The sequence below is a fragment of the Notechis scutatus genome, chromosome 1 (genome assembly GCF_049901735.1).
Source record: "Notechis scutatus isolate UNSWTSFEM ecotype Mainland chromosome 1, rNotScu1.2, whole genome shotgun sequence".
Taxonomy (NCBI): Eukaryota; Metazoa; Chordata; class Lepidosauria; order Squamata; family Elapidae; genus Notechis; species Notechis scutatus.
The window spans coordinates 276,112,000-276,122,066 of NC_142009.1; the positions used below are offsets into that span (position 1 = coordinate 276,112,000).

Here is a 10,067-nt window from a genome sequence, read left to right on the forward strand (position 1 = left end):
ATAAGGGAGAGAAACATAAGCCACTTATTAAAAATTTGATGATACATACCTATTACCAGTATGATTCTTAAGCAAACATAGGAATATGATGATGGTGTTTGTATCCTGTCTTTTAGCTCAGGATGGCCAACATACATAATTTTGAATTAATAATAATTTTTTTAATGTATCTGATTACTGTTTAAAACTTTTGGCCCTAATTTAAAAGAGAGCTAAAATCTTAGATTTGTTGGATGCACTGACAAATAGCTTCAGTTTCAGGGTCTATAGGCCTTCCTGAGAGCTATGAATAATAAGTTTAATGTCTTTTTAGTCAGTCATAAAAAGCAGACTTGGAAACTTCAGCTGGAAGTGTAATACCCATCTTGGGAAGGAGGGAAAGATGGACTGTAAAACAGAAGGGCTTTTTAGATTCTGTCCTGGCATTTCCAGAAAACACTGAGGAGAAGTCTTACAAATCATCAAGCAACACTGAACTAAATAAAGTAGCAACTGTAAACATCTGTTTCCTGCATTCACTTTAGGGGAAGAACATTTGAATTATTTTTATTTCATTGGGGAAGGGGAAAAACTGAGTTTTGAAGAGCAAGTGAAAGAGATCCAAGGCTTTTTCCCCATTGCATCCCTTGGGAATAGCAGTTAGATAGTTGTTTGGAATATTCCTGGTCTTGTGTCCTTGAGTGGAATGTACGCAGCCACCACTGGTTTTCCCTGTGCACTCCTACACAAGCATACACAGAGCAGAAACACACACTGAAATGCAACACATTATTTTTTTCCCCAAAAGAAAATAGCAGATGTTTCTTATGGCCCTGCTGATAGAAGAAAATTCTAGATGCCAATGCCCTGAAATTTTTTGCAATCTTTTTATTCTAGTACAGATGTATATGGTAGCTGGGAGCTAAATTAGCTGGGAAATTCTGGGAGCTAAAGTCCATATTTCTTAAAGTTACCAAGCTTGAAAAATACTGGTCTAGTGGAATATTGAGGAATTTTATATTAGGGAGGAAAGGACAATAAATAAAATTGAGTTCAAAAGGGCCCAGATGTGACTGAGGGCTACAAAGAAAAACTTTCCAGAAAAAATTGCTGACAATACATATTGATCACATGACCCAAGGAAGATCATTTCCTTTCCCTCCTGTTCACATGTACCTCTCAGTGCATACACATTGGATGCAATAAGTGGTTTATTTACCCAAAAGAAAATCCAGATGCTGCTTATTGCCACTGTTGGTAAAGGTTTGGAAAACAATTCCAGAAGGCATACGCTACATGCATTTCATACTTTTTATGTGCAGTTCTTACTTGTGAATAGTATTAGTGGAGTGAGAAGTTACTAATGTTGAAAGTATAATTGGGTTCCTAATAATTCTATAGGAATTGTTGAGTTGAAGCTCAATTGATTATGGCGATTGCTGCTGATGGAAATTCTGTACCTAGAGATATGTTGCTTTTCTATTTGAACTCAGATTTTCGTTCTGTATCCTGTTTAACCAGACTGGATAAATATTGTTTCCTCAAATATATTGTTTACTTTTTAATGTTGTTTTTAACATTCTGTGTTCCTCTTTTTCAGTCTTGGTAAACATCAATAATTTCTTCAAGAAGTTGTTGAAAAGATTCTGACTTGTCATTGTTATGTGTTTTTGTCATTTCATAGGAACAATTGGAGAACTATGACTTCACTAAATTCCATTCACTAAAACCAAAACTGATAGAGGCTGTCGATAACATGCTGGCCAGTAAAGTGGCTTATTTAATGACTCTGGTTACACAGGAAGAACGCAGCATGCCAACACAGAAGGTTCAAGGTGGGGCATTTGATGGCACCACAGCGGGGCCCTTTGACCATGGCTATGGGGAAGGTGCCAAAGAAGGAGCTGATGAGGAAGAATGGATTGTTGCCAAAGATAAACCCACATATGATGAAATCTTTTACACTCTCTCACCAGTCAATGGTAGAATCTCTGGGGCCAATGCAAAGAAAGATATGTTGACCTCCAAACTGCCAAACAGTGTGTTGGGGAAAATCTGGAAACTTGCTGACTGTGATAACGATGGCATGTTGGATGAAGAGGAATTTGCATTAGCGAAACATCTAATCAAGATAAAATTGGAGGGATATGAACTGCCTAATAACTTGCCCATCCATTTGGTACCCCCATCCCATAGAAAAAATATGCGTGGAATAGAGCGGTAAATGAATTGTGAAAAAGTTATAAACACACAAAATGGTGGAAACTATTACATAGAAAAGAATCCTTTTAATACACTTGAAAGTACATTAATCTGCCAATATTTTCAGATTCCTATCAAATGTTAAATTTGTCCTATAGCAAAATCGCTTTTGCATTTTTTTTATAAAAAGCACACAAAGCATAATTGGCAATGAGAAACTATAATTAGTTAGGATATCCATGTATGCACATTTGTGTCCATATAAAAATTATTTCTGGTTTTTAAAATATACATGAATTAGATGTTGATATACTTTGTAAGCTACAGGAACCAGCAACATAGAGCACCAATTACTTTTATGATACAGAAACCCTTTTTCACAAAAATATTTTGTCAGAAGTGCCTTTTAAATCTCTTTTTGCAAATATTAAATGGGTAAGAAGAACTATTTCCACTAAATATACAGTCACATTGATGAAATGGGATTAGGTAGGTGTAAAATAAATTCAGAAATTTAATAAAATACAAAACCTAAGGCCTTTACAAAACTTTAAAATAGTTATCTTCCAAGAGCCATTGATTTTTTTTTCTATTTGAAATATGTTTGAAATATTTTTGATATTCCAAACTCTTATGTTTCTTAGATTAGATTACATTTTTAGCCTAAAAGAATGCATTTCATGCAGCTTCGTTCTTTTAATCAAATATTTAAAACATGTTTTAATTTAAAATTTATGAACCAATAATTCACTGGGAAAAAGAAAAAATGGTATGCAAAAATAAGTGTTTTAATAAATATTAACTTTATTTGAGAAAATTGGGGAAATATAAGAAATAATTATTTTGGTTGATGTTTTAATTGTAATCAGAGTAATTGTTGAAATTATCCAGATAGCTTTTTTGTAAATAAGATATAAAATATTAGTTTTGTAGATTCAAAGCCAGATTCTCCAGAAATTCTATAAACAGGATATGAATGAATTACAGTAACTTTCCCTGTTGTTCTCAGCATTTGGTGATTAGAGATATACTATCTCAGAACATGGAGGTTTCATTTAACTCCATAGCTAAAAAGTTATGATAAAATTAGTGTCTTTATATATTTTATGTTTTGCCTTATAAAGTCATTCAAGATGAGGCTATCACCAAATATTGTGGTCAGATCCTAATAGGTTAGAGGTAATTGATACCTTTTAATTAGCTATAAATCTGTAGGGTACTTTTTGTACAAATATAGTTTTTTTAAAAACCCATTCTGAAAATTCAATTTGCTGACCACCTAACAATATTCTTTGCAATGCTACCATTCATAAATAAAAGTGAATTACATACGAGGTAGGTAAAACTGATTTGATATTCTTCTCAGTGATATTATTCATTGTAAATATGAAAGGCAACATTGAACATTCTTTGGTATTCCCAGTTTTTGATGGGTAATGATCCTAGGGATCTTGTTTGATTCTCTTGCTTCTTCCTTTGTCCTGTCAGGTATGAATTTGTTCTACACAATGAACAAGTTCAGTTGAGTTGCTGCCTTGAGCTTCTGAATGAAAGGCAGGATATGAATGTGACAAATATGAAGTCATGTTGGTCCAGCCATCTCAGTCTCTTCTGCACTGATGAGTGGTCCTTCCAAACTTGTTGCCTCAGATCCCTTTAAGTGGAAATGCTAACATGAGATCTCCTGTTTGTAAAACACATACTTTGTCAGAAAACCATGTTATATTTAGGCATTACATTAAGTCATAGTATGCTTAACCGTGGCTTACTGAGGAACGCCCTTTTTTCCTGGTTAACTTTATGGCTAAGTATGATTAGAACAGGGTATACTTTTGGATCTTCGTGATAACTGCTTTGTGAGCATTTTCATTAAGGTGCTGTAATCATCTCAACTTTCTTTTTTAGTAGATTGTTTAATGAAAACTCCACCAAACTGTCAATCTAGCTCCAGTTCTGTCACCAAGATTAATATTCAAGTACAAACCCATCCATCAGGAGGAATAGTATAGGCCAGTGCTGGTTTTGCAATGGTGGGGATTTCAAGATTTTTGAAGGAGCTGATTTATTGAGAAAGGGTAATAAGAGACACAAATGGCCAGGAGGACCACGTTGGACTAAATAGCCTGGTGCCTGAAGGAATTTATCATCTTTCCCTCTTGTGTTATTGAGTCTTAAGAGATACAGTTTATTTCAAGGAGAAAAATCCTTGAAACTGAAATTCTTGTGACACTGAAAAAAGAAATCAAGAGATAAAATTATATCTGTAAATCACAAATAGAATATATAATTTTATTTATTGCCAAAAATAAAAAAATATACAGCTTAAGCCATTTTAGTTTGTCTTTCTTTTTAGAGTCATACATGTGTGCATGCATAAATGTTTGCAGGGAGAAGAGTCTTCAAGTCAAGCTTAGCAACCAGCAACTTTAGGGCCATGTCCATATAGTTTTCTTTACAGGCATAGTTTTCTACTGCCTCCTTCCAGGATGTGTTTTCAAGTTCCCAGTAATGTCTACAGCTCTGGTATTTCCTGGTGATCTCCTATCTAAACACCAGTCAGGTCCAACCTGCTCAGCTTTTTAGATCAGCCAGAGTTGTTTAACTTGGATGGCGCCATGGATGTCTTACTGGGTTGTGGCAGAAACAGCAAATGTAGATATTCCATGAAAATTGTTGCTTATTTCCCTTTTTCTAAAAACCTTGTATTTCTGAAAGGTCCTCATTTTCTTAATTATTCATTTGGCTGTCATTTTTGAGATTGTGGTAAGTGAAATTTGCTCTGGTTTCTTCCTTTTTGCTGAAAGAAAAATTGCTGATGGATGTAAACTGATGGCTATCTTTAAAACAGCAAGACCAGGGCATCAAACAAAGCAAGACAAAGAATTAACCCAGCCCCATTTTTTTATCATAGCCTTTAGTAATCAACTGGATTCTCAGAAGAGGGGCGTTCAGGCACAGTATAAGGGAGGAAAAGGTTTATTAGAAAGAAGGGTTATCATACTGCTCTGTACTTTTGGCCTATTTGAGAAATGCTGCTCTGTGTATCTCTCCACAAGAGGCTCCCAAGTGTTATCCACAACATAAAGGAGTTTCCAGGATGATACACCACTTCCATTACAACACTGCTAACGGCCAAACAAAGTTACTAAACATTTTTCCCCTGAACCTTATTGAAACCCCAAAGGATTGCTAAATAAAGTACACATAGTTCATAAATGGACTATTTTTGGCCAATTCCTAAGAAGTCCCATCCAACTATAGCTCCACAGAATATTTCCCAATCCCGAGGATCCCAAAATATGCATGAAAACCCCTTTGGTTAAATAGTAATTCAGTATTTCTGGTTTTATACACTTAGGAAGACAGAAGGCACGCAATCACATTTTTTTCCACATAGGATTTGATGCTGAATTAGAAATCTCCAGGTCATCAATAGTACAATTTCAGGGTTTGAGCACAATATCTGTTTCTCCTATTGTACAGCTTTAGGATTGAGGCCATATGAAATTCCTTTTTTCAAATATGATTACTTCATTTTTATACTACTGCTAAAAATCTTGGATGTAATCTTCGAGATCTAAATTGTTGCATTATTTCAACAATTGTAATTCTTTTCCACAGTTTTCAAACCCTGCAGTGTTTTTTAGCCCACCCCCATCCCCCGCAATTGCTAATGGACTTAAAAGAATTGCTATTAAAAACAATGCAAAAAAGTTGTCTTTTCTGCAGTGGTCTGCCATCTGGTGGTTAAAAGTAGCATTGGCATTGGAGTCCTGCAATATTTATATGTCCTAGAATTGATATAAATTCAGTCTTAGATTTGAAAAAGTGACATGATTGCTCTGATGTTTTTCAGTGCTTGAAATATTTCAATCAGATTTTACATAAATAACTGAAAATTTCAAAGTTCAGAATGTTTACTTCAATTCAGCTTTGAAATTAAAGCGTATTGTACCCTAAAACCTTTTAAAGTGTTTTAAATATGTGCCTAAAAAAACCATTTGGTGTAGTGGTTAAGGCATTTGGCTAGAAACCATGAAGCAAAAAGCCAGCTAAGTGACCTTGGACCAGTCATACTCTCTCAGCCCTAGGAAATCACTTCCAAAAACATTGCTAAGAACTGCAGGGAATTGTCAACACTGAAATCAACACTGACTCAAAGGCGCATACACACACACACACACACACACACACACAGAGTAGCTGGTTTAAAAAAAACTTGTTTTTCAAAGAAAATTGAGAGAAACTATATACAATAGTTTAGTAGGCTTTAGAGTTTTAATTGCTAACTAAAATCAAAGAAGCATCACAAAATTTTTGTCATTGTTATCATTTTCATTCCCAACCCATACATAAACTTTCCTTTGCAATTGTATCTGTTGATCTTAAAAATAACTTACTTAAGAAGTCATACAGGAAATGTGAAGATAAAAATAATTTCTTCTACCAATTATACCAGTAGATGGTATTGCCCTCCTACCAGTAACTTCCATTGTGGCAGCAGAAAAATAAAACATAGTGCCATAGCTCTCTAAAGCCATTAGTTAATTATTTCACATACTAATTCAGTGAGATAATCATGAAAATGTAGATATTGTGAAAAATGGACAAAGGACAATATAAATCAAACAATTGGTATTTCACAACTGGCAATATCTTAGGCGTATCTGGTATTTATAATAGTCACTATAATAGTTTTATTACCAAGTCATATTTCCTACTGATACTCAGAGTTCAAAAATTCACTAATGCAACAACATGACTCATTTACTTGAAAAAAAAAGGGCATTTATTATTTCAGGAATACAGTCATGCTGGTTTCCTTTTGTGTCACTCTGAGGTTGTGCCATTTTCTACAGAACCTTCAGTTTTAATGTTTTTTTAGTAAGAGCCTGTAGAAATAACAAATTCTGCTTCATAGTTAGGATGGGATATATCTTCCCATATTATACCACCACTGGCCAAAATGGTTGGAGTTTCTTGAAGTTTTTAATCCAGCAAAGTACATCTTGAATGTCATGATTTTCTCATTCCACTTTAACTATGTCCTCATAGTTACTGCTCTGAACAGCTGATAGTCTTTTTTTTTCTTCATTGGTTCTTGAAAGACAATCACATTAGGAAGTTGACAAAATACTGTATTTTCTATCTTGAACCTTTTTCTTAAAAAGTAGATTTTAGCTACCCCAGAACAAAAATAAATAGAATTTCATAGCAGGAAATGTTAAGAGGAAAAAAGTTTAAGATAAGGAAGTTCCTTTAAAATGGGAGTATTAAAAGTGTTATATTATATTACAAAAACTCAGCAAAGAGTTGCAGTGGTGGTGGCCACGGTGAGGAAATCCAATTAAAAAAAACAATGGTGGATAGTAGAAGAAGCCAATGCGGCTTTACAAAAAGTTTTCTGAAGATCACAAAACACCGATAAATTGATGCATAGAAACAGACCACCAAGTAACAGTACATCTGATAAACCAGAATGAAGGCAGATAGACAACAATCTGAGCCATTGTGCAATTATCTCTTTCATAAGAATATATCGTTAGATTTTTACTAGTAGTACTTTTCTTCAGATATTGTTTTCAAATTTGATTTGGGGTTTTCTTAGTCATGTCATTCCCCAGACCAAGTTTAAAAAATAGTATTTCCAACAATCTGTTGGGATGAAAGGTATAAACAACATGGGAAAAACACAGAGAGCCTGGTTTGGGGACTTATTTCACATTGTTCAGAGTCTGCATCTGTACCCTGTTTCCCCCAAAATAAGATCTAGCATGTTTTTACATATGCACCTTATATAAGCCCTACCCCCCACAAATAAGCCCTACTTAAGGGCCACAGCCACAAGGCAAGGCAGGGTGGTGGTGGAGCTGCCCTATGCCCCTACACTGGCTTACCTCAGGGCCCCCACAGCCAGGCCATCCATGCCACAACACTTGCCTCGTGGCGGCAGCACCAGTAACCATGTGCAGCAGGAGCCCACATGGCCGGCAGCTCACTTCTGCTTGTTTGTGGCCACAGCAGAGCAGGAAGCTGACTGACTTGCTGATGCCATGGCCGTGAGGCAAGGCAGGGGTCAGGGCATGGATGGCCTGGCTGAGGAGGCCCTGAGGTAAGCCGGTGTGTGGTATGTGGGGCAGCTCCATCTCTCCTGCCCAGTCTTATTTTTGGAGAAACATGAGTATTTTCTTCTGTGTAATGAAATAAGTTATGCCTTTGTGTATTGCACTTTTTTCCAGGTATTGATCGAGTTGTATACATATGCATATACATTGCCTATATGTCCCAATGTCTATGGAAGTCAAACTAAATATTGCAGCTTTAGGCATGTGTTCCTCTTCTCCCTTTATGTTGGGTCTGTGTGCATATGTATGCACTGAGAAACATGGTATGATGTGGCTGCCGAGAGGGCAAATGTAAGTTTAGGTTACATTTAAAAAGTATAGTTTCCATATCACAGGAAGTAATAGTTCCATATTATTCTGCATGGATCAGACCCCCACCTCTAGTTCTGAGGAATATTCCTGGGGAAAAAAGATTCAGAGAAATTGGAACAGATGCAATAAAAGACATTGTGGCTGACCACAGGAGTCTAAAAAATCGGATGGCAAGATGAGCCCAAAGGAACTGGGTCTACATAGCCTTGAGAAAAATTGGAGGGGATATGAAAGCTTTCATAAGCACTTGAAGGTTAAGATTAGGACAAAATCAAAACCTGTTTCCTAGTATTCCAGAGTGCAAGAAATAGTACAATAATTTATTTTACAGGAAGGAAGGTTCCAAACCAATTTTATATTTAATTTAATATTTTAAAAATCCTCTTATCAGGAGGACTAATTGAACAGTAGAACCTTTTACAGCAAAAAATGATGAATTGGTCTTTATGGGATTAGTTCAGATGGAGGACCTGATATTTTTAAATTTGGATTAAGCAGTAGTGAAAAGAGATTGGTTTCAATAACTAAAGGCCTTTTTGATATCTAGGATTCTACCAATGCCAATGTACTATCTTCATTCCCAAGAACCTTCTGTGTATGAAGTGTAAACTAGGCTCAGGAAATAAGAAGAACTGCTCTGGACCATTACAAGAACAAACAGTATAAATACAATATAGTGAAGCATATTTAATATTTAATTGCAGTCAACATCAATATGGGAGGATATCTACATCCAAGTACAGTAGGTATCACTCCATGGGCAACCACAGTGGGGTAAGGAGGTGCAAATGATGTCCCATGCATCATGGTATCATCATGAAAATGATGAAACTCTTGTACTTGCTTCAGATAGAATGATATGATTACATAAATGTTTCATTTGCTCAGTGATACCATGTCTTGTGTCATCATTTTGACATCATTATAGCTTTTTAAGGACACCTCTCGACTGCACAACCTATTGGTGTTACATTTTATTCTTGTTGGCCTGAGGAGGAAGAGCATTCAGAATTAGTCTACTACCTAAAGCAATTCCAACAATACTGTTAGGAAATCAGATACTGATGTTGTTTTGTCTGGGTTTCATTAAGCAAGGGAAAAACAAAAAGAGGAAAAACATGTTGCTTAATAGGTGTAGATTGCACATGGACAGTTTTAATGAAATGCAGTCATGCATTAATGAAACTTTTGTGTACAAGTTTTACATACTTATAGACATATATAAAATGCCTTTACACAGACATACTTTGTTACTATAAAAAGTTTACTAAACTATATCTTTCTAATTGATATTAGAAATATCATTATATTAATATAATTGATATTAATATTAATATAATTGATATTAGAAATATCAGCAACAGAGTGGTCAATGTCTGGAATACTCTACCTGACTTTGTGGTTTCTTCCCCAAACCCCAAAAATTTTAACCTCAGACTGTTTACTATT

General features: G+C 35.3%; 1 protein-coding gene across 1 annotated transcript in view; it reads left to right on the forward strand.

Annotated features, from left to right (window-relative positions):
- Window positions 1–4,507, forward strand: part of EHD4 (EH domain containing 4) — a 28,044-nt gene extending 23,537 nt beyond the window's left edge. The window contains exon 6 of the mRNA XM_026664612.2: window positions 1,664–4,507. Within this exon, the coding sequence (XP_026520397.1) occupies window positions 1,664–2,203 (540 nt within the window). The 3' untranslated portion in view covers window positions 2,204–4,507. The remainder of the gene's footprint in view (window positions 1–1,663) is intronic.
- The last annotated feature ends 5,560 nt before the right edge of the window (window positions 4,508–10,067 follow it).